Raw genomic sequence first — 26,509 nt, 5'->3', positions numbered from 1 at the left:
ATACAATATTTTGGACAGCTGTGCATTTTTTCTTTCTTCTTTTTTCCTTCCCCTTCTCCCTTCCTCTCTATTTCTGCTTTTTTGTTCAGTTCTTTTTGTTTTAAATGCAAAGATGTGCACTGAAATAATTTTTAATGTGAAATTAGACATGTTTATATTGATATATAATACGTGGCTAATAAACACTTGATAATATAAACAGAAGTAATAAAGTATGCCAGGTTTCAGCATGCTGGAGTACACAAAGCAGTGAGCCAGGATCTGACATTTTTCTAACCAGGAGGTGAGAAAATGGGCAACCCACTGGCTCTCACAGTCCCCCTGTAAATATCTGAAAGTCCCTGGTCCAAGAAATGATTACTTTTGCATCTGATGACTGACCAGAGAAATAGGTTTCCTTCTTAAAGAATCATAATCAGAAATCTCCAAATAGCTTTACATATTTAAATATCATGCTAATAAGAGCCAGTTAGTTCTAGCAAATAACATCGCTTACCAAACTAGATTAACATCTACTTTGAAAACATTTTAAATTATTGTAAGAAGGATTTGTGACTAAATTTTCAACAGAATTAACCTTGATAAAGAGATAGCAAATTACAAATGTGAGAAGTTGTTAATATAGGAATTCTGTTGCTAGGCTCATTTCTTATTTATTTCAGTGAAATAAAATTAGCAGGTATAGTACTACATGGCTTAGGTATTAATTTGTTAATATTATTTGAGGATATTAACAGTTATTGTTACATTTTTAGTACCCTACAAATTATGCAATTCCTGTGGAACTTTACCAAAGTCTTTATGTTTTCATTATAATTTCTTTGTGTAAAATTTCACTAAAAAGTGTGTGTATGTATGTGTATGTGATATGTATTTGTACAATACAGATGTATTGTAATACATATGTGTACACATACAAATACATACATATATACAAACAAGAATAACCATGCCAATTAATGGGCCATGTTCTCTTCCATCAGAGAAGGTATTAAAAAGATCAATATATTTGTACTGATAAAGCTGGTTACTGAAAATTAGGCATTACTTAAAATTTTCAAATCCAATATATCTTATTTTGACATTCTAGGTAATATTTGTGTTATTATTTATTTCCCACTGATGTTTAAAAAAGCCAAAACATTGTCTAAACTCTCATTAAAGTATTTATACATTATTTTTTACATAAAAAATCCTTATTTAAGATAGATTAGGCCCAACAATATAGGGCTTTTTTTCCTCCTGATATGTTCCTTACTAAATGGGAAAATCACTGGCTTTGTCAAAGGGGTGTGTGTTTGTGTTTGTGTGAAAAGTCCCTGATCCAAAAAACAATTACTTTTCCATCTGCTAACTCTTACTGGAGGTCAAAAACTTGACATTGTAATTATAATAGCAACAAAACTATGGATATTTACACAAACAATGCCAGACTGTCCAAATCTCATGTGATAATTACACTAAATATATATAGAGAAACTGCCACATGAATTTTAGGCCCATTATGCAAATTAAAGAATATAGGGTATAAAATATCCAACAGCACATAACTCTTTTTTCCCCAGTAGCACATAAATCTTAATAAAGAATTAAAGAAATAAAAAACAAATTCACTTTTCTTTTGGTTGGTACCATTTGCAGTGCCAATAATTTAACATTTCAGCTCTATAGAAATGAAGAGAATTTAAATAGGCCAATTATATGTATAAGCTTCATAATCTCTTATAACAAAGTAATTGCCTATATTAATAGGACATAGCTAGATAAAATGTTTAGTCAACACTATTTTGAAATTAAGTATTATAAGGTGATAAATAATATCTTGATGCATATTTTATTCTTGAAACTCAGGTGTAGACTCTCATACCCAATGAGTCTTGAATCCTGAGTCATTTTTTAGCTCACCATCTTTTTGGCCCTCACATGTAATAATTTAAGTTTAGGTTAGATCCTTTTTTTTTTTTTAAAGATTTTATTTATTTATTTGACACAGAGAGAGATCAGAAGTATGCAGAGAGGCAGGCAGAGAGAGAGGTGGAAGCAGGCTCCCCACTGAGCAGAGAGCCCAATGCGGGGCTCGATCCCAAGACCCTGAGATCATGACCTGAGCTGATGGCAGAGGCTCAACCCACTGAGCCAAAGGTGCCCCTAGGCTAGTTTTTAATGTGTGGAGACCACTGGCTTTCAAATACAGAAGCTACAGACCACCTGGTTCTCAGATCCTTAGCATGGATATCATCCAGAAACTTCTTAAACACGCAAGTATCAGGCCACACTCAAGGTCTATTGAATCATAATCTCTGTGGGCAGTAGGGTCAGGGGATAGACAGCAATCTGTGTTTTAACAGTTCCTCCAAGTAAAGAAAGGTCTCAAAGTCACTGCTCTACACTATGACCTCCTTTTCATTCCCAGAGATACCCCTTTATTTGAGATACTCAGTGTTTCCCATCTAGATTATCACCATGGCTTCCTAATTGTTTCCCCACTTCTGTTATTATTCAGTTGAATTCTCTTCACAACTACTATTGGACTAACCTTTCAACAGTGCACTGAAAAAAAAAACACATTAGGAACTCCTCATTGCCTACTGAATTAAGCATAAACTATTAGTCTAGTTGTCATGACCTCTCCACACTGTGTCTAATCATCCTCTTCAGTCTTATCATCCACAACTAAGCTTCACGCTCAATGCTCTACATTTCGAAAGTAAACTGAACGTACTCTCCACTGAACACTCTATATACTCTTGAGCTTTTTCACATTCTATCCTGAACTGCTACCTCCTCTGTGTGGCTAGAATGGCTGTTAATTCACTGAGCATACACTCATTCTTGGCCCAATATCCATGAACATATCTTGCTCCACCATTAAACAGTAAGCTCTTTGAATTCATCACTCTTTAGCTAGCAATACAGATACCACCGAACCAAACATTATGACATGAAATACCACGTGGCTGCTAAGAGATAATTCATATTGGTCTAATTTCCCAACCATTCCTTCATTAATCCTTTAAGCTCTACCTCAATTACCATCTCTCCCAAAATACAGACTCCCCTCTCCAATTTGGCTTCTCAGAAGATGGAGAGAAGCAGAGATGCCATAAGTAACAGTACTGAGTAGTCAGTTTATTTCTGCCCTCTATGTACCTGTTTCCTGTTATCTTCTTTTCCTGACAGTATCTTCCTCACTATCACTTTGCTATGCCACCATGTTCAGAAGCCCTAAGACAGAAAGAGTTGAGACATGTTGTCTTTGACCATTGGTTCCACTGACTTTACCCAGGGTGATGAAGTTACCACTGGCTCATTTTTATAATTCTGACCATGCCCATTAAAACTGTCATTTTCTCAAACAGATTTCATGCAGATTAGGAGAGATTAAGCAATGCAATCAGATACTACCAATCAACCTAAATAAAATGGGAAGAGGTGGCATTTCATGTCATATTTGGGACAAGCAGAACTTTCTAGTATTTCTTATATTGGTCCACTTGATAATCTATAAGGCTGGTCCTTACAATGGAAATATCAAAGACACCTTCTTGATCCTAGCCCATTTCCAGCAGAGGCCAGAAGGAGAAATCAGCCAATCCTCCATTTATTTTTCTCTTCAATTTCTGTCTCAATTCTCAAAATTTGGTCATTCAAGGCTAACATATAATATGATGGAAATAACTGTGGATATTAATGATTTTTACCATTTTGTATTTATAAAGTAACATGTAGGCTTTTTAAATGTATGCTTTTTATATCTTAAGTCATTTAAATTTTACCACAATCTTGAGGTTAGGATAAGACAGATATCATCTTGCTAATTTTCAAGAAAAAAACATGGCTCTGAAAGGTAAAGTGTCACATCCAAGACCACATTGAAAGCAAGTTTGGTGGCTTGAAATTAAGAACTTTTTCCTTTTTTCCCCCCTCACCCATAGTTAAAAGTTACCACTACAAGGAGCTGCATCTCATGGACAAGTTCTCAACCAATCTACACTGAGGACCTCAATGCTCACTGCCTTCCTGATTTTTCATTTCTTGTCATGAACAGTCCTTGCAGGAGACATAAACTTTGTATTCTTCACCAGACAATGAATCCAGGGATTGTTGGTGAGTTTTCAGGGTAAAATTTTGCTCTGCTCAACTGCCATTTCTAGTTGACCATTAAAAGGATCCTGAAGTGAGTTCTTACTCTGATTCTACTTTCTATCCATATATATTCCCAACCTACTTTATTTAATCACTGTAGATTTTCTTCCAGATTATTCTTTTACGTAAAACCTGCCCATCGATTCAAACATAAGAAGGACATACTCCAACCCAATCTCACCATGCATAAGCTCTACCGTATTAGGAGCTTGACTTTGAGATCAAGTCACCCCAAGAATTCCAGCACTTCCTGAATTACCCTACTCTATAAGCAAACACACGTACAGGTCATTATTTTAAATTCCTTACTGCATCAACAAAAGACCACTGGACTGTCAAACTTTAGAACTATTAAGAGCTACTCTAACTACTCCTTATTTTAGCTAAACCAGAAATTTTACACTATGTTCTATGTACATAACTTGTATCTCTTGAACCCTACGACAGGAAGGAGAAAGATAAAAGGACAGAAATCTACCCATCCACTAACTCTCCTGTTACCATTTTTTATGTCCTGTTCTAAATAATAATCCTTCGGGGCTGAGGGTGGTGCTAATCTGGTTTAACTCTTTTATTTGATAAACATTATTTATGACAAATCACATGTTCTGCCTAATGCTGACAAAATTACACCTCCGATTCCATCTTTTATGTCTACTACTCTTCATATTATACTACGTGATTGCTGGAATTATCTCATTAATTGCACATCTTCATGAAGATGTACTAGTGTTAAGAATGTCAGATGATTACAATGACTAAGTTTGTGTTCATAAACAGATATTCTTAAGTATCTTTTGCACCCGTGTATACTATCACCCTTAGTAGCACAATGCAATGAAAAAAATCAGCAAAATGTCAGATAAGCTTTATCTCCATGTTTTTTGTTTCATCATGATGATAGAGCATAATTATCTCTCAAAGCCCCCAAATGGGGTCACTATCACATTCAGTCATCTTTATTGATTTAGAGAAAAAAGAATACTTGGAAAAGTGACAATGTGATTCTTTTGTTAATTTATATATATATTGAAAATATTGATTTAAAATCTCTTATGCTTTTCTTCAGTAAGGACAATAAAAGAAGTGCAGCAAGTGGCTCGTCTAATGCAAGACATATGGAAGTAACTGACAAATGTGTACGGAACATAGGATGAAAATTCACAGACTTCTCTTGGCCATGCTAAGTCTGGTAATCTATCATACAGGCTGAATTCTACTCATCTGTCAATATCTACAAGTCACAATCCTGTGACATAACTTGTCTCAATCTACTGTTGCAAGGATCAAGAAAACAATACCTTGTTTTCTCTGAAATACTCTATAGCTTAATGATATATATGGCAGGAAGAATACAAAACCCAATAATGAAGTACCAGCATCCATTTCTTAAGATAACTGAAATAGCCTTTGGTTGTTTATATATTACATACTCTAATGATAATCCATAGAAGTAAAAGCAATGGTCTTAAACAGCAGAGTAAATTATTAAAAACCAACTATGCTGTGAGAGTAAAGTTTGGAGCCTTTCAGATATTTTCCAGGTGAGGACAGTTTCCTTAAAGTAGTACATAAATGAGTAAAACTAACTCGTTAACTTAAGCATTACAAAGAAGCAGCAATGCATTAAGGTATGCTAATGCCTTTTCTGCTTTGGGAGAGCGATTTCTGAAGGATAACTATGTTTCGTGGGTATTTGAAATTCATATCACATTTCAATATATTTTAGAAACTCTTTTAAATATATACTAGTACATATAACAGTGATACATTGGAATGTGTAGAAAATATAGTAATTGTAAATCATGCTATTATTGGGTGTCCATATTTTTGAAAATAATATTCAAGTATATTCTCCTATTGTTCCAGGGGTCGACACTTACCTGACATATTACATCATATCATATTTTCTCACAAATATTTATAAAAACATTTTTCTCATCTAAGATTATTTATAGCAATTATCTATATATGTAAATACACATATTTATTTTACATACATTTTTGTATTTGAAAGCATATCACATATATTGAAAATGTATCAATTGACATTTTATAAAATTGGGGGTAATTACCTTGCAATTTAACACTAACCCAAAAGAGTTGGATTTATATATTTTTAAGTATTTTTGCAAGCTGCCTATTAAGAAAGATTTTGTCTTCATTAAATGTTACACAAATATAAAGGGTTATCATGCAAAAGTTCCATATTCCCTGGTTCTTCATTAAATAGAATAAATATAAATAGACATATAAAATTACAAAATTAAGATATATAAGCTTTGTGATTATTTGTTTTCATTGCTTGAGCATGTTATTGTATCCTAATGGGTTTTGTCACAGTAAGTATCGGCAATTAGCAAGAGCAAGTTAAGTACACACACATACACACATATGCACGACCAATAAAGAGATACAAACACTCTAGATCATGCAAGAGTTGTACAAGGCCCCATTTGGATATTTGATCCATATTACACACAAGCAATGTTATATTTGGCAAAATAAGTCAGTAGTGCTTTCCTTAGATAGATGTCTTTTGTGCTTTTTTGTTGTTGTTTTTGGCCTGCAGCATGCTATTTGTTAACTTTGCTGAAGGTTACCCCTGAAAGTACATAAGTGAACCAGTACAGAACGTAGTTCTAGAATAGCTGGGTCATGAAAGGAAAAATGACAGAGAGAGACAGACAGACAGACAGACAGAGAGACTGGTGGGGGATAGTGAGGAGAGATTGATCGCCCATGAGATTCAGTGTTAAAATTTCCTTAAATACATTTTGGCCTTCATTTTCTTTTTGAAAACCTTGCTGTGGGGGTCGCTTGCCCCCTTCAGAGTACTGCGTAACCTTCGCAAGAGATCATTTATCACTAGTTTCCACCTTGGAGCAGATCTTCCTACCTTTCCAGTCTTAATTCTGTGAGAAATGGCTGCAAACCGATGGTTGAGCTCTGAGATTTTTGGCTCTACTACTTTCCTGCAGTGGTCGCCGCGGTTCGCCATCAGCTTTGCTGCTTGGTCACGCGTGGAATCCACCTTTGGGCGCATGTCATTCATTTCAGCCTTTAAACGCTATATTCCGTGAGCAAGAGACAGGGCTCGAAGTTAGTAATTAAATGGAAGTTGAGAGAGAGCCAGAGAGTGAGAAAGAGAAAGACAAACTAAGAACAAGCACATGCAGAGGAATACAGAGGGAGGAAAAAGCCAACTTCCCTAAAATAGAGGAGAAGACTGAGAATGTGTGCCATCTCAGGAAAATAGATCGCTGCCCCTGTTTAGATCTAGATTTATTTCTCATCTGAGGAAGGATGAGGAATGTTTTCCTGACTTCTCTATGTTGCCCACAACCAGCATATTTTATATTTAGTCTTATTTTATCTTAACTCTACTCAATGTCATAGCCGCGGAACAACCTTAATATATCCTCGGAAGGAAAGGTAGCTGAGGAAAATTTTTTTATTCTTTCCTGAACACTTCTGAGTTCCCTTTTATTATACTGAGCATCATGGGGGAAAAATGGACTTTCCAACAAATAAGGATTCTGTGTCACTGAAAGAGGGAGTGAAGAAGGTTCTGCCTGACTCAAGGGGTCAGAGAAGGTATAAATGAAATAACTTAGGTCCTATTATTTCAAAGACCTTGGAGGAAATTCATGTTAAGATGGCATTCCTTAATTACACATTGAAGGACAAGAGAAAGCAAGATAAGGTACACACAACAGAGTAAATGTGTTTTAGGGATAGCCTGAAATACATCAATAGTTTTTCATTAAAAATGAATTATAATCTTCGGAAAATAGCAATTTCATTAACATTAACATATGCGTTGTTCAGACAGAAACTATAATTTTTGAGTGTTCTTTAACTAGCAGCCCACTAGTTAAATACTATTATTTCAGCACAACAAAATAAGGAATCACTAATTTAAATAAAATTTGTTAAAATTCAACTCTTCATATTTAATTGAGAAAGATGTTATCAAATGGAGATTAACATAGCATCAATAAGATAAATTCGCACATTATACCTCTCATATCCTTTTATAGGTATCTTTTTTTTTTTAATGAAGATTAAGTTGCCTTTCTGAAAGATGACTCAGGACATCCTAATAATTGGTTTTGATATACAAAGAGAGAACATGAAGCCATGTTTACCTTACATATAGTAAAAAATAAAAACATTCAGATTTATATAAGCTCAGTACTGTTACTAATTATGAAGATTTGGATGTTGCACAGGCAAAATGTCCAGATGATTGGATTTCAGGTGCTGACTCAGATAGGCTGTGAATGATACTGGGAAACTGATCCTTATGTTAGATATAGGAACACACTATTAAGTAGTCAAATGGGCAGGAATTTGCAAAATTACACCAAAATAAATCCTGGAATCTCTTTGTCATTGGTGTTTAAGTTTTGTGTAATTAGCTGAGAGGTGGATATGGACAGATATCCAGATTATAAAACTCTTCAAAGTCATTAACTCCCATGTGAGTTAAGAAAGTAGGGAGGGTATGAAAGTAGGAGGGGAGGGAGGAAGGATGAGAGGAAGAACTTTATTCACTCTTATTAATAACTCCTTGATTACTGACATGATTGGTGTACAGTTAGAAAATTGCTTTTCATAATATTTTATTTGCTACCTTAAGTATGTCTTCTTTTTGATGAGGTTTCTTTTTCTCAGATTCATCCAAAAGTGCTTCAGCCTGAATGATCCAGTTTGTGACATAATCCACATTCTGGTCAAAGTTTTCCATATGTTTCTGGTATTCCTTAATTTTATAGAGATATACCATGACACAATACTGGTTAGACAATATTCTTAAAATATTTGTCATGCTTTCTATAACATTAAAAGGCAAAAAGAATTGTATCTGTCAAATCACACTTAGGGGTGATCTCCATATAAAATACTGCAGAGACATAGCAAAATATTAAAATATAGTTATAGGTGTTACAAGCCACCATTCATGTGAAGTTAAGGAATTTGCAGACATAGATATTATTATTCAAAGCATACATAATTTCTTTCTCAAAATGGAGAGGGGTTGAAAATCCTCTAGCTTCTTCTCTTACCAACAAAAGATTTAACCACTCTTCTGCACGGGAAGTGACAGCTATCCAGTTACTATTCAGAAGACTCAATTTATCTTCCACCAAGGTCTCCTTCTTGCCCAAAACCGTTTTCAAGGCCTCTCCCAGCTCTGTAACACTCTTCAGGTGAACCTTCTGTTTCTCAATCTCTTTCTGAGTAGCCTGTGAAAAGGACAGTATTTGAGCTTGGAGTAATTCATATATGGTAGTCTTTAGATTTAATGTTTTTGAAATGACTGTGTGTATAGTTACTACAGTAAGATTTTTCAATGATTTAAAACTTCCATATGTCTTCATGAATGATGAAAATCCTACCATATACATTGTAGTTACATTATTGGGCATATATAAGCATATATCTATATCTATATCTATCTATCTAGATATGTGTGTATACATATATACACACACACAGAAGCATGTTGAATTTCTATTTATTTATTCTATTTATATTTATTTCTATTTATTTATTTACACTTAATGGAGAAACATACATATTGTCCATCTAAACATATTTATATTTACTTAATTTGTAAATATACTGGGTGAAGACAGACCTCAGAAACCTCATACACAAATAAGCAATGGCTTTTAGAAAATTTAGCAATTAGTGTGCTCTTGTATTTCTACAGAAGAAATTTTCAGCATTTTGGTGACACAAACCTATTTGGAATCTGGTGAAACATAAGGACTCTCTCATAATAATATTAAAAAAATAAACTTGAGTCCACTGGATTTTAAAGGAAAGGAGTTCTACTGGAAAACAATATACAAAATATCTTTTTAAAACCTGTAAGATAGTAATACCTGTTTTCTTTCCTAATGTATGCAACTATAATAATCTAGCAGCAGATGTTTAGGGTAATTTAAAAGTAGTGATGAATATAACTGGTGTCTTGAAATATAGACTATGAATAGAATATGATATAGAATTATCTGCCATTTTTACTGGTGGCAAAGTTGCAGGAACTATAGCTATTACTGGGCTTTGCTGCTCATTCATAACTGAAAAAAAATACTTAATTTCAATTAGAGGTCTGTGAAAATAAAGAAGTAATATGAGAACCCCTAAGAAAGCACCACCACTTTCTAAGACCTGATTTACAAAATTTAAAAACAAGCACATTTAATATTAGAAAGCATGTAGAAAGCTGATAGAAAAACTGATCCTTGTATAAAAGTTTACACTCAGCTCTACCCCAGCCCTTTTCTGGTGATGTATCATGGCTGACCAGGTGACCATCTTGCACTTCCTGACCTCTGCCCTGATCCCTTTCTTGCCCTCATGAAAGTGAAATGTTGTGGGACATTTCACTATGGGCTCAGCCAGACCAGAACCTCACAAGAAGTTTATTTATTTTTAAGATTTTTATTTATTTATTTGAGAGAGAGAGAGAGATCACAAATAGGCAGAGAGGCAGGCAGAGAGAGAGGGGAAGCAGGCTTCCCACTGACCAGAGAGCCCAGTGCGGGGCTCGATCCCAAGACCCCGAGATCATGACCTGAGCTGAAGGCAGAGGCTTAACCCACTGAGCCACCCAGGTACCCCTCACAAGAAGTTTAAGTAAAAGATACAGAGACTGTGATAACACACTAACTCAGGTATTTAGAAATGGAATTGATATCTTCACCAGAGCAAACCAAAGCCAGAGTAAGACAAAATCACTGGGGAGTAGCAACAATAAGAAAGAGGAGGGAACTCACCTGCAAAGAGGTAAATGAAACATGCACAGAGAGTAACAGAAGTGGGCCAAGTAATCGAGACTGAGAGTGAGGGTCTCTTTGAGGCCAGCTTGTACCTCATCTTTAATTTGTAGATGCTCTGTGGTTGCCTATCCTTCACACCATCAGGTCTGCTGAACTCAAAATCACTATGTGTATGCATTTTGTTTTTGCATCTCACATCACATAAATAGGGGTAATAAATCTGATAAAAAGACTGTATAAAGTAATTTGTGCACAAAAGATACTGTTTCTCCTATCCCAAGACAATCTTTTGTATTTGTGTTTTTCTTTTTCAATAGACAAATATCTGAGATTTGAGTAATTATTGCCAAATGCACTTATTGGCTACTGTGTAGAGGGTTATCTGTGATGCAGCTGTCATCTGTAGTGCATGGGTAAAGCCAGCTGTTCATAGAAGGAATTCCTTCATTTAGCAATCCTAAATGTTACTGAGCTCCTACTAAAGGCATCACTGTTGTAGCAATGACATAGGTGATTCTACTTAATGTCTTTAAGGAAATTATGAGAAATGCCTCCTTGGCATGAAAACAACCCTTCTGGAGCTTGACTTGTGAGTGCTCATGGGCTAGATTTTATTCCTTTCATCTGCATCCTTGTGTGGAACACGACCTTTACAACCTTATATGGTAGCCATTATTCTTGGCACTGTAAATAAAATGACAGAGAGTGTCTCTGTCCTTATGAAACCTATACTCAAGATGCAGTTGTCAAAGATATGGAAAGACAGGCAAATGAACATGCCCTCCTTCCTGCATTCATTCCAGACTAGTGGCTTGTCACCAGAGATTACGTATTTGCAAAGTTAACACCTCACAAAGTTGAATCTTACTTTGTGTTTGGATTGGTAATTATCTCTTAAAATGTCTTAAAGATGACACTGTTTTAGCTTTGATATAAAAAGTTATATACACAGACATCTGTCTCTTCTACGCCAGATAATGCAATTAAAGGCAATGAAAATTTCCAGATCTTAGAAGGGTTAGAAATTTTGAATTTGGAAAATATTGTTGCAAAAAGTTCATGGATCATAACCAACTAGTATGGATTAAACATCTGCCAAAATTCTATAGCTAATTTTCAAGAGAAAATGTTTAATATACAGGGATACCTCATTCAGTTCATGAAAAGAATAAAATAGGAAATGTAGATAATCACGAGTATCACTTTAGCTTCCCTAGTATTTTAAGACAGCACTCAAAGACTCTGAAAAACAATCTGAGGGGTTTGAAGTGGCGGGGGGGTGGGAGGTTGGGGTACCAGGTGGTGGGTATTATAGAGGGCACAGCTTGCATGGAGTACTGGGTGTGGTGAAAAAATAATGAATAATGTTTTTCTGAAAACAAATAAATTGGAAAAAAAAAGTAAAAAAAAAAAAAGACATGAAAGTTACTGCCATGATGAACATAACAACAACAACAAAAAAAGCAGTAACCATCGTGGTGATAATAGCCCCAAAAGTGATTCACTCTTTTCATTCTTACCATAAAAGAAATCCTTGAGTTAAATCTTCACATTTGGCATTCAAGAACAAACTGGTATTAAATAAATGCTATTTTTCATTAGGAAAAATATTGTGCTCATTGAATAGATTTTTATTTTTCCAACAAAAGTATTTTTACCTTAGTTTCAAGTATATAACAGATTTATTTTAAATTAAAATATGACTTTAAAATATTATATTTCTACCTTAGTTTCAAGTATATAACAGATTTATTTTAAATTAAAATATGACTTTAAAATATTATTATCTTAGACTTCAAAAAATATACTGATATGATTTTCTGCAGGTCTCAATAAAATATCAATTAGTGAATTTGCTTTTGGTGCTTAATATCCACTAAGTACTGTGCCATTCACTGCCAGAGAGTAGAAAGGAAGTAGTCTTTGCATATCCTGCTTTAATTCTACCCACAGTGTAGCTGCAGAGAAAGGCTAAAGTGCAATCAAGTATTTGGTATCACAGTAGAAAGAACTTGTTTGAGAAAGATGAGTCATGGCTGGGATGAGCATGAATGGTTTTAAGGAAGAGGTGATACTTGAAAATGAAGTTCACCATTAAGGATTGGATCAAGTGCCAAACAATCCAGAAAATATGAGGGTCAGAATCAAAAGCCACAATTACACTACTGGGTATTTACCCCAAAGTTACAGACATAGTAAAAAGAAGGGTCACATGTACCCCAGTGTTTATAGCAGCAATGACTACAGTCACCAAACTGTGGAAAGAACCAAGATGCCCTTCAACAGACACATGGATAAGGAAGATGTGGTCCATATATACTATGGAGGATTATGCCTCCATCAGAAAGGATGAATACCCAACTTTTGTATCGACATGGACAGGACTGGATGAGATTATGCTGAGTGAAATCAGTCAAGCAGAGAGAGTCAATTATCATATGGTTTCACTTACTTATGGAGCATAAGGTATAACACAGAAGACATGGGGAGATGGAGAGGAGAAGTGAGTTGGGGGAAATCGGAAGGGGAGACAAACCATGAGAGACTGTGGACTCTGAGAAATAAACTGAGGGTTTTGGAGGGGAGGAGAGGTGGGGGGTTGGGTGAGCCTGGTGGTGGGTATTATGGAGGGCATGTATTACATGGAGCACTGGGTGTGGTACATAAACAACGAATTTTGGAACACTGAAAAAATTAAATAAAAAAAAAAGAATCACACGGCTTGCATGGAGCACTGGGTGTGGTGAAAAAATAATGAATACTGTTTTTCTGAAAATAAAGAAATAAATAATAATTAAAAAAAAAAGAATCAGCAGCCACAAAAAGAAAAATATGGACTATTTACTGGAAACCAAAAAGAATCGAACCATTCTCCCAGTTCTATTAGTTTCCCATACCATAACAATGTCTATACTTGTCAATGTATTGAGAACTGAATTACTGGACTGAACTCCAACTACTGTTTTGGCCATTCTTTGCATACCCTCACTCATGCCTCTCTAAGGGATGCAGTTTTTTAAGGGGTTGGTGAGATGAGGAGAAAGACATCCAGTCCAATCCTTCACATTCATGCCTTCTTTGGCTGACATTCTGGGTGAGGGATGGTGAAGGTTCTGACAGGTCTACCCTTCTGAATGGACAAGTTCAAATTCATTGACTAAATGATGAAGTCATTTAGCTCAACTTTAAGGTTTTTTTGTTTTGTTGTTTTTTTCAGTCTTGTGGTAATGTGATAGCTTCTAGGGCTGATTTTAAGGCTGAGTAAAACAAAAAACAAACAGAATTATGCACATTCACTTTTACTTTGACCTATGACCTGGCCATAAGTCCAGTTCCAGGAGTTTCACCAGCAGCTTAATGTCAAATACATGCTTGGCACCTGGGGTTTTTAATGACACAGAAAAAATATCAGCTAAGAGTAGAACTAGGTTTAAATATTAACTGCCATAAAATCTAACATACTTTTACTGTCCATATGCTTAATTTGTAACATTTGATACCAGCTCCAGCATACAGTCGAAATATTAAACACTAATTTCCATGATTTCAAAGACATAAATTTGTTGTTGACTTCTTCCTAGCCATAGCAATTTTCAAAGGCTATTCCAATTTCCTTATAATAAAAAAGGGATGGCATAGGTTAACTTCTCCTAATAAAGATACCCATGTGTTCAAGTAAAAGATGGAAATACATTCTGATTCATTCTTCATATCTGAAAGTTAAATCACTCGAATCTAATTTAAAATGGCATGAGGTCCAGGATTCAGCCATCAGCTTACCAATTCATTTCACTGATGGGTTATAGCAGGATGAGAAAACTCATTCTGTTGGTTTCTAATGATCACATCATCATGTGATGGAAATAGTTTTGTTAATTTTATTAAAGGTGAAATGGTAAAAAAAAGTGTAAGATGAATTATTTAAAGGTGAAATAGTAAAAAGCGTAAGATTAATTAATTATCTGATCCCACAGAAACATATCCGTAACTATTTTCTAACAGGGGCAGAGAAACATACCACACTTGGGCTTGATCTCTCACATTTCCAGAAGTCCAATGGCTTCCAAAAGTCTTCCTGGAATTTCCCAGTGATTTAGATTCTCAGGATAAGTTCTCTGACTTCCTATCATTCCCACTCCCCATCCCCAACCTTTTTAAACTCTGTCTCCTGCCCATAGGTTCTATTTAATTCAGCCCCACATCTAGTTAAAAAAGAAAAGGAGCCACAGTACCATTTATATATCTCTTTCTCCCTTTACTAAGATGCTACTAAATTCTTGTTTATTTCAGCTCTTTCTTAATCTCTTATGCAAGTTCCCTCTCATCTGGATGAAGGGTTAACTAATACACCCAAAAGGATATTTTAAAAGGTTCCCCTCCCCACGTAGATTCTGCATTTAGTCAGTCAACATAAATATTATACCATTTCTGGTCATCAAGAATGGGGGAGAGTTCTTTCACCTTTAGGTACAAAATACAGTTATGGGAAGAAAATTTAAAAATTACATTATTGCAATCACATATTAAGATTTCTGAAACTGACATGACACTTAGAATTTTGGAGAACAGTGTGGAGATTCCTCAAGAAATTTAAAATAGAACTTCCCTATGACCCTGCAATTGTACTCCTGGGTATTTACCCCAAAGATACAGATGTAGTGAAAAGAAGGGCCATCTGTACCCTAATGTTTATAGCAGCAGTGGCCACGGTCACCAAACTATGGAAAGAACCAAGATGCCCTTCAACGGACGAATGGATAAGGAAGATGTGGTCCATATACACTATGGAGTATTATGCCTCCATCAGAAAGGATGAATACCCAACTTTTGTAGTAACATGGACGGGACTGGAAGAGATGATGCTGAGTGAAATAAGTCAAGCAGAGAGAGTCAATTATCATATGCTTTCACTTATTTGTGGAGCATAACAAATAGCATGGAGGACATGGGGAGTGAGAGAGAAGGGAGTTGTGGGAAATTGGAAGGGGAGGTGAACCATGAGAGACTATGGACTCTGAAAAACAATCTGAGGGGTTTGAAGTGGCGGGGGGGGGGGGGTGGGAGGTCGGGGTACCAGGTGGTGGGTATTATAGAGGGCACGGATTGCATGGAGTACTGGGTATGGTGAAAAAATAATGATACTGTTATGCTGAAAATAAATAAATTTTAAAAAAGAATTTGTATTTATGTTTAAGGTTGTGTTTCTTTTGATCTACGACAGCTGTAATTAAATCAATGGTGTATCATACAATCTAATGTCTTAAATGTGATAAAATATGATAGTCTTTTTGCAGGTCCCTACATTTCTGTCATGGCTAGAGGTTTAGGACATATTTTATTATTAGGCTAATGTGAAGGAATAATATAATGATAGATTCAAAAGGAACATCAAACATTAAATAGTGGATTTTATGGCAATGTGTATTGACTTTTTATTAATAATGTATTGTCTATTAAAGAAGAATTTCATGAAAGCAGAATGTGCAGAACAGAAATTACAGCTATAACTATAATGACAGTGAATAGTGACTTCAATGGCATTTAACAGATGTTCTATTTTCTAAGTAACAGCTGCTTGATGCATTCATTGTACCAAGTTAATGGTCTGCTAGTGTTATTTCACTTCACAGATAAATTACTATGCTTGCTTTAAAAAAAGATACGTAATTTTTCATGGGGATGATAGTGTAACAGACTTTAGAAATAAGTAATAGTTCTCATGCTTTTATAGCTAAGAGGAGTGATGAGTTGAAGCAATTATCCAGATAATCTAGGACCAGAGGCCAGATCTCTCTAAACTGTGAAAGGTAATTGTTAAAAAAAAAATACAGGACATGGTTGACTAAACTGAATGTAGATCTCATAAGAGTACTCGTATTGCATTATTTAGTGGTTCACAAACTTTGCTGAATTATTAGACACTGACCACACTTGGGCCAATTTAATCATAATATCTGGGGGTAGGCTCCAGGCACTGATAGCCTTTTAAATATTCCCAGGTGATTATAATGTGCAGCCAATGCTGAGAACCAATTGGCAAACAAAATGATGCATTCTGTCACAAGATTTTATTGGGTGATTGTCACTAAATTTTAGGACTGAAGTGACAGCAGAAAGATAACTGAGAAAACTCATCACTGTTCTTCCTCATGTTGAATATTATAAAAATATGTCCCTTAAATCAGAGTGAAAATCACAATGACTTGTTATATAAGTGGCTATTTAGACATCAATTATTTTGCATATTTAACACAACTGAATTCAACATTTGTGTGTATGTGTGATTGTTTCAGGCAACTCTTGGTATCCTGACGCTACTGTTAATAAAATCTAATGGTCAATTTATGAAAAATAGCAGATAGGAAATATCCTAAAAGCTGATGGATTTAAAGTATTAAGGAGCCGAAATAATTTTCCATGGAATTACATTTGATCATTTTAATTTTTATATAACACTGTGAATATTAAAAGGGCTTTCATGTAGCTGAATTATTTAAGTGGCTTTGAATTTTTCACTACTGAAACTAAATTGGGAATACATGAAATCTGTTAGTGGTTAAATCAGAAAATATATATTAAATATATATTATATATAAATTAAATTAACATTAATTTAATTAATAAATTAAATTAGAAAATATAGATTAAACTTTGCTGAAGCTTACATTTTCCAAGCATAATGATCATCAGAGATATAAACTTCTATTTAATAACATAATTATTTACTTTCCTACATTTATTTTTTGTACTCAGTTCATATGCTAAATAATTGAAGCCATAATGGGATATTGAGAATCAACTGACTTATATCTAAATAATCAGTGATTTCAAGACAAATGCACACAGGATTTTCATTTTGTTATTTTTACACAGATTTATTTAATCTGCACTTTAAATTTAGTCATTGTGTATGTTTTTCTTATTGTGAATGACAACTTTTTGTCACTTTTAGAATTAGATTACCTTAAAATTACTAGAAAATACAACTTCCAACAACAATTATAGTGGGAAAAAACTAATGAAATCAAAGATAGTACTGGATTTTAATTGCAGATTTGCCATGTGCCAGGCCTTTTTGCATCTATAAAATGGGAGTATTTGACTGGATGATTGTTCATGTTCCCATTTGTTCTAAAACTTACCATAATGTTAGAAGCACATTAGCATTCTTCTCTTCTCTCAAAAAAAATTTGCATTGCCATTATGTTTTAATTGTCATCTCTTAATTTGCAATTTATTTTATTGAATGAATATTTACTAAGCATGCACTATGGGTCATTGTTATTTTATGTGCAGGGGAAACACCAGTGAACAAAACACACATTTTTCCTTGTTCTCTTGGCAAGTGAAATTTTTAATGCCCATGCATGAGTCCAAGAAGATAGAAGCTGTCATGACAGCTCAGAGATCCTCTGCAGTGCTGGTACTCAAAATCCCCAGGTGCTGCCAAACTCTTCTAGTTCATCTTACCATTTCCTTCCACCGTTTCTCTTTCTATTCTATAGACATCAGTGTTTCTGATCTCAACCTGGCAAACTCCCTTAACAGCGATTTGTAAGGGATGAAGGGGGAAAATGCCTGATCCTGAAACCATCAAACACTTGACAGTTACAATTTCCTCAAACTATCTCTGTTGTCCAGACCATGCAGCTAGGAGTGATCTACTCTTTCAAAATCTTTTTTCTTTGAGAGAGAAAGAGAGATCGATCCAGCACAGGGCAGGAAGGGGCAGAGGGAGAAAGAGAATCTTAAGCAGGCTCCATACCCAGCTCAGAGCCCAGCATGGGACTCAATCTCAGGACCCTAAGATCATGACTTGAGCCAAAATCAAGAGTCAGATGCTTAACCGGCTGAGCTACCGAGGCATCCCTCAAAATCTTAATATTAATTTTTCCCTTTTTATCACCACTCTAATGGAGGGAGACTGTCTGAATTTCAAAATACAGGGAAAGGGCTACTGAGCTTTAGGAATTTCAAATTAGCATTAACAGTATAACTTCAATTCCCATATTAAACTTTTGTCTCATTTTTGTTCTTACTCTAAAATGTCTGCTTCCCATTAACTGAATTAATTTTTTTTAACCTTTTAAAACTTTAGACTACCTTTTCAATGTATTCATTTTTTCCCTTGTAACTGCAATGTGGAAACATGAGCATACGGTAGGAGCTGACAGAACAGTTTTTCTTGCTTCCAGCTGTGCCTCCAGCTAATCAGCCTTACCACCACCCTAGTTACTTCTGGAACTTCTCTCATTTTTTCTCTTCTTTTTTTTTAAAGATTTAATTTATTAATTTGACAGAGAGAAATTACAAGTAGATGGAGAGGCAGGCAGAGAGAGAGAGATAGGGAAGCAGAGAGCCCGACGCGGGACTCGATCCCAGGACCCTGAGATCATGACCTGAGCCGAAGGCAGCGGCCTAACCCACTGAGCCACCCAGGCGCCCCCATTTTTTCTCTTCTTGAGACCACCAAGTATCTGATCTGAGATACCTAAGAGATTCACAGGTTCACAGTCTTCCCCAAGTAGATTATACTTTCAAACATCTTGAAATGTTTCAGTACTCAGTATTCTTTGGGAAAGTTACGTGTTCTAACACCTCTGGTTTCTAACATGTGACTACAGAATGTGGAGCAGGAGTAAAACCTAAACAAGAGATTTTGTTTGGGAAAACTCACTTTTACAACATCGTTGGCCTATCAAAAGGACCCTACAGTGCCAAACTCCTGATATTCATGAAGAAGACACAGAAAGTCCAGAGTCAGGCTCATGGCATTGGTTTGCACGAAAGTATGCTCAGAGAAAAATGGCAACATAAACCTTCCTATTATGTTTATTATAAGAATATTAATCAAGGTTCTATCTCACTTATGATCCTGTCTAATTTTTCTTCTGTATCTAAATTTTAGAAAAACACTCTCACTAGTACCCTAAAACTATTTTAATGATAGTTTTAATAATTTGAACACTTTGAATCTCAGAAGCATGTTTACTTCCATTTCAGTTATACAAGATGAATAAATAAACTCTAGGGATCTGCTGTACAATGTTTTTCCTGTAGCTAACAATACAGCATTGTACACCTAAAAAATGTTAACTGAATACATCTCAGGTTAACTGTTCCTTTTTTTTTAAGAGTGTATTTATTTATTTGACAGAGAGAAATCACAAGTAGATGGAGAGGCAGGCAGAGAGAGAGAGAGGGAAGCAGGGTCCCTGCTGAGCAGAGAGCCTGACGCGGGACTCGATCCCAGGACCCTGAGATCATGACCTAAGCTGAAGGCAGTGGCTTAACCCACTGAGCCACCCAGGCACCCCTCAGGTTAACTGTTCTTAGCACAGAAAAAAAAAAGTATGTTTACTTTTTATTTTGCCCAATACTAAGCTTGGTGCCAATTTTTTTAAGGTTTTATTTATTTAAATATTTGAGGGAGAGAGAAAGAAAGAGAGAGAGAGAACAAGTGAACTCCAAGGGAGGAAAAGAGGGGAAGAGAGCGCGAGGGTTAAAGAATCTCAGGCAGACTCTGTGCTCAGCACAGAGCCCAATGCAGGGCTTGATTTCATGACCCTGACACCATGACTTGAACTGAAACAAAGAGCCAGACACTTAACCCACTCAGCCACCCAGGCACCCCAGCTTGGTGACAGATTTTGAAGCTTTACTCTCCTCTGCCTATTCTACTCTCCATGGGATATTCTGGACATATTTCTGTGAAAAGTTTCCCACTGTAATTTTCCCTTTCTCTAGTTTTCTAATTTATTTGTCCTTGACCAGATGAATCATTTGTATCTCTATAAACCACTCTAATTTATTCTGGAACTAGATACACAATAAATAAGTGTAATTAAAATAGAGTAGAAGTGGGTCACCTGGGTGGCTCAGTGGGTTAAAGCCTCTGCCTTTGGCTCAGGTCATGATCCCAGGGTCCTGAGATCAAGCCCTGCTTCAGGCTTCCTTGCTCAGCGGGGAACCTGCTTCTCCCTCTCCCTCTGCCTGCTGCTCCCTCTGCTTTTGCTCTCTTTCCCTCTCCCTGTCAAATAAATAAATAAAATATTTAAGAAAATAGAGTAGAAGTAAAACTCAAAGGATTTAATTGTAGTCAATATACTTGAAGGTATGCTCTGTTTGAATAAACTAAAGGTCAAGTAAATACTTCATTAGTAACTAAATTTGATGTATAAGATTTTTATTTAGACATTTGAGTATTTTATATATAAATCAATACGGTTTTCTTAGATCAACATAACTTAAGGAAATTCAGTAGAAATAAATGAAACACTTTAAAAATAAACTGACTCTTCATATTCAAATTTTCTCCAAGTCAAAAATACTTGGAATGATTGGCAAGTACATTCAATGTATTGCATTTAAATGAATACTCAATTTATTTTGGAAAAAAAGTGACTTTTATCCTTTAAAATAGCAGACACGACTAACAGTTGGAGTCAAGTTCTCCATCTATCAAGACAGCATGTGCAATCAGAATGTACTAAGGAATCATGGGGTTTCATGCATGAGTTTGATTTTTTTTTCCTCTTAAACAATTATCATAAATGTGACTGCTTTAGATCTGTGGGTCACATGTTTTTTATTATATGACTGTGAGTTTTTAAAAAGTTCTCAGCACCTTCCAAGTGAATTCATTAAACAAATTATGTAATTTGGATGCAAATGTGTGTGCTTTTACTTTACCACTAAGGGGTCTTAGAGCATATTATTAGCAGATTAGTGATTTGAAAGATCCAGAGAGGGTGGTAAATTATTATATAAAAACAGAAATGTCATTTTTTCCATACCTTTCCCCTATTGGGTCTGAAAATAATATTGCTCTTTGGTTTATGAAAAATACTTCCCAGATGGACCCAATAAGCTGACATATCTCCAGACCACTCAAGCCTTTTTGTTTGTTTGTTTTGTTTTTAAAGATTTTATTTATTTATTTGACAGACAGAGATCACAAGTAGGCAGAGAGGCAGGCAGAGAGAGAGAGGAGGAAGCGGCTCCCCGCTGAGCAGAGAGCCCAATGTGGGGCTCGATCCCAGGACCCTGGGATCATGACCTGAGCCGAAGGCAGAGGCTTTAACCCACTGAGCCACCCAGGCGCCCCCCACTCAAGCCTTAATATGAGAAGAATAATCTAGAATTGTTTGTCAAGTGAATTATATGATAGTATGATATTTAAAGGAATTTTTTGGTGAAGCTAATGCAAAAATATCTCTTTAGGTGACTTACTCAATGACCTTATGAGGACTGTGGAGTGCAGAGTTCTTGTGTGGCAGACTTTCATAGTTTCACCTCAGTCAGCTGTACATTGTAGTCAAAATTTTTAAAATTCCCTTTACTTTTAGCTCGATTACTTTGTGCTCCATTATGGTAGCATTCCTAATTATATTTATAAAGCTACCACACTCTTATGAGGTGAAATGAGTCCCCTCAACATTCACATGATGAAATCCTAACCCCAGGACAGGAAATTTAAAGGGGCAATTAAGTAAAATAAAGTCATCACAGCGGGTCCTAATCCAGTTTGGCTAGTGTCCTTATAAGAAGTGAAATTTAGACACAGGCAAGTACAGAAGGAAGATTGTATAAGACGGGAGAAGACAGCCATTCTCAAGCCAGGAAGAGAAGCCTTAGAACCAACCAACCCTGCCAAAACTATGACCTCAGACTCACAGCCTCTAGAACAGGGAAAAAATAAATTTCTGAGGTTTAAGCTACCCATCTGTGGAACATTGTTACAGCAGACCTGGCAAACTAATATACCCATTAAATTGGGTATGAACAATCAGAGATATTTTGAAGGGGAGGGTGTTTTAAGGGGAGGGTGACTGAGAAGAAAGCATAGATGATTTTCATGCATCCTCTGCACACACTACTACTTGCCCCTGCATGTTTTACTCTATTTCATCCTCTAATAGATCATAAGTACTGTCTGGGCCTTCTTGTTTGTTTATGAGAACTTAACAGTAGAAACTGTCTTCAGTAGGACATGGGTTTTTATAAAGAGAAACAGATGCTGGAGGTCTTTCTCTACCTTTTTTTTAAAGATATATATATATATATATATATATATATATAGAGAGAGAGAGAGAGAGAGAGAGAGGGAGAGAACACCAGCAAAGTTCAGGAGGGAGAGAGAGAGAATATTATGCAGGCTCCACTCTGGGGGAGTTTCTTTCCCAGGACCCTGAGATCATGATTTGAGCCAAAACCAGGAGTCAAAGGCCTTGGTATTTCTCTACCTTTATCTTATGATGCAAAACGCAGGGATGATACTGCTGCGGCCAAAACTGCTACATGTCCCCCAGAATGTATTCTCTTTCTCAAAAAAAAATTTACACATCATTTTAGCAGAACACATCATCCACCCAGTTAGGACCCATCTTTTGCTATCTTGCCTGGAAGCTAAATATGATCATGTGACTAACTTCTGGTAATGAAAGATGGGTAAAATAATGCACGGAGCTTTTATAACACATCTTTAAGAGAGAGATGATGCCCTCCACTTCCTGTTTTCCCTTCCTTTTGTGGGCTGGGAGGGAGGTGTGGTGGTGAGCAAGTTTTGCCATAAGAATACTAATACCCAGAGGACTGCAGAGCAATGAAATAAAAGGGAACTACTTCTTGAGAGAATTTCATGGAGTAAAACTACTTCCCCTATCCAAAACTATCTTAAGTGAGATAGAAATAAACTGCTATCGAAGATATGAACAGACACTTCTCCAATCAAGACATACAAATGGCTATCAGACACATGAAAAAATGTTCATCATCATTAGCCCTTAGGAAGATTAAAATATGAACCACATTGAGATATCACCTTACACCAGTTAGAATAGCCAAAATTAACAAAACAGGAAACAACATGTGTTGGAGAGGATGTGGAGAAAGGGGAACCCTCTTACACTGTTGGTGGGAATGCAAGTTGGTGCAGCCTCTTTGGAGAACAGTGTGGAGATTCCTCAAGAAATTAAAAATAGAGCTTCCCTATGACCCTGCCATTGCACTCCTGGGTATTTACCCCAAAGACACAGATGTCGTGAAAAGAAGGGCCATCTGTACCCCAATGTTTATAGCAGCAGTGGCCACGGTCACCAAACTATGGAAAGAACCAAGATGCCCTTCAATGGATGAATGGATAAGGAAGATGTGGTCCATATACACTATGGAGTATTATGCCTCCATCAGAAAGGACGAATACCCAACTTTTGTAGTAACATGGACGGGACTGGAAGAGATTAGGCTGAGTGAAATAAGTCAAGCAGAGAGAGTGAATTATCATATGGTTTCACTTATTTGTGGAGCATAACAAATAGCATGGAGGACAAGGGGTGTTAGAGAGGAGAAGGGAGTTGGGGGAGATTGGAAGGGGAGGTGAACCATGAGAGACTATGGACTCTGAAAAACAATCTGAGGGGTTTGAAGTGGTGGGGGGGTGGGAGGTTGGGGTACCAGGTGGTGGGTATTATAGAGGGCACGGCTTGCATGGAGTACTGGGTGTGGTGAAAAAATAATGAATACTGTTTTTCTGAAAATAAATAAATTGAAAAAAAAATAAAAATAAAAAAATAAAAAATAAATAAAATAAACTGCTATCTTCTTGGAGCCATGATACTTTTTGCTTGTTTCTTACAGCAGCCTAGCCTGCATCTAAGTATATGATTGCCATTGGTTCAAACCAAACGATCACACACACAAAATATAATACTTATTTGGCTAATAAGGAAAGAAAATAAGGCCATTTAATTTTTAGACTGTACCCTCTGTACTTGTTGTTAAAATACTCTCACAATGTATACAATCCTGAGCTAATAAATGCAATTCAATATCTTATCTCTACCAACAAATCTATGTGGAGAGGGAAGAAGAAGAAATCATTCACTACTATTTACTTGAAAAATATTTATGTAACAATATTTTACATCTACTGGTCTTCAGAATCTACATAAAGAAAATCAACTTTCAGTTTTGGTGGAAATGTATGATCATTAATTTTTACATAATGCAATTAAAATTTTCCAACTTTGGATAATTTAAATAGCTTTGTTGAATTAAAAATAAAGCACAGTTCTTTTTAACATCTTGCCGATACAGGCAAGTGTTCACTAATTTAAAAAAAAACAATGGGGTAGAGTAGAGTGCAGCTATAATTTTTTTTTAAAGGTCCAATGTTTCAGCAAAGTTTAAGGTGAAAATACATTATTAATATCGGCTATTTGCTTTATATCAATGCACTTTCAGGTAATCTAGTAATGAATCAACTGGAAAAAAATATGAAGCTATGAGTGCCCTGACCTTACAATTTAGCTGAGCAAAAATATCTGACTGGCTGTCAAGAGACAGAGCAAGAACTTAGCAGCTTGGATCAAAGGAAAGTCTAGGCTCTTTAGTGGTAGAAATGACAGTGGCTGCATGGACCCCTTGAGATTTCTTTCTTTCTTTTTTTTTTTAATTATGACATCAGCAATCTGCTACTCTTGCAAGTCCTGTCCAGCCCAACCGTCTGCAGTCTCTACATCCCTGCCCTGGTCCTAGTGATGGGGGCCGTGAGCAGTCTGCCTAATGCAAGCTAGGGAACACTGAACTCATCTTTGGATTCACTTTCTGACTAATGATGAATGTGCTTTTAATATTCACAACGTACCTAATTCTAAACAAGCCTTGGGGGGGAGATTCTTGCTAAAGCTGCCCACTAGTTTTACCATGATTCAGAAATACATAGAATTAAGAGCTACTGATGAATTTTTGAGGAAAGGGAAAGTGAAGCAAGATAATGCTTATATTTCCACTACTGTTGCACGTTAATAGCTCCTTATAAACTCACATTACTGTGTGTTTCTTTGTATGTTAAAAATAACCTTGGGTGATATGGGTTTTACCTTTCCCCAGGCAACTTCAGAATCCAAATTACTAGGCATTCCTTCAACTGCTGATCTCTTCGTCAGTTCCATATCTGTAGCTGCCAGCCATTCTGTCAGGGCATTCATTTCCTTTCGCATCTTACGGGACAATTTCAAGCATTTTTCCAACTGTTGCTTTCTTTCTGTCACCTGAAAAGAACGATAATAAAATGTAATTTAGTTTATCCTTTCAATTCAGGTAGGTATAAGCACTTAATAGGAACTTTAATATTTCTGTCATTTTAAAACAACCTTTTTCTTACATTTTAAAAATAATATTCTAGAAAAAACAAATAGTCTCAGTACTAATGGTGAATAAACACAGTCTAGGAAAGATGAGATCCTTTCTCCAAAAGCTGTGTCCTATATCAAGTAGGGAGGGAAAAAGCTGTGATTATTTTCTTTAGTACATATAAAAATAATTTATGGTCACATTTTTAAAATATAATGAATGATGTAAGTACAACTGAAGAAATGACAGATTTCTTTTAGAAACCCTTGAGTAATCTGTGAAATGGATAGGCAAAGTTTATCATCCTTTACAGACAAATGAGGTTGCTCTTACTGGTAAGAAATCAAAATGGAGAAAGAATATGGTTTCTTTCAAGAGGCAAATTTATTTCTGTAATTAAAATGGTCAATTTTATTGTCATTGCATCTGTA

The 26,509-nt window shown here is 35.8% G+C and overlaps 1 protein-coding gene across 7 annotated transcripts in view; it reads right to left on the bottom strand.

Annotated features, from left to right (window-relative positions):
* DMD (dystrophin) overlaps positions 1–26,509 on the bottom strand; it is a 1,990,807-nt gene that overhangs the window by 1,239,568 nt on the left and 724,730 nt on the right. For all 7 annotated transcript variants that reach the window (XM_044235639.1, XM_044235638.1, XM_044235634.1 and 4 more), the window contains 4 exons: positions 25,826–25,996; positions 9,219–9,398; positions 8,786–8,914; positions 7,046–7,216 (listed from right to left, as the gene is read on the bottom strand). In XM_044235639.1, coding sequence (XP_044091574.1) covers positions 7,046–7,216; positions 8,786–8,914; positions 9,219–9,398; positions 25,826–25,996 — 651 coding nt within the window. The remainder of the gene's footprint in view (positions 1–7,045; positions 7,217–8,785; positions 8,915–9,218; positions 9,399–25,825; positions 25,997–26,509) is intronic.

This window comes from Neovison vison, chromosome X, assembly GCF_020171115.1.
Source record: "Neovison vison isolate M4711 chromosome X, ASM_NN_V1, whole genome shotgun sequence".
Taxonomy (NCBI): Eukaryota; Metazoa; Chordata; class Mammalia; order Carnivora; family Mustelidae; genus Neogale; species Neogale vison.
Note: the sequence above shows the minus strand (reverse complement) of the source record. Positions and strands in the feature narration are given on the sequence as shown.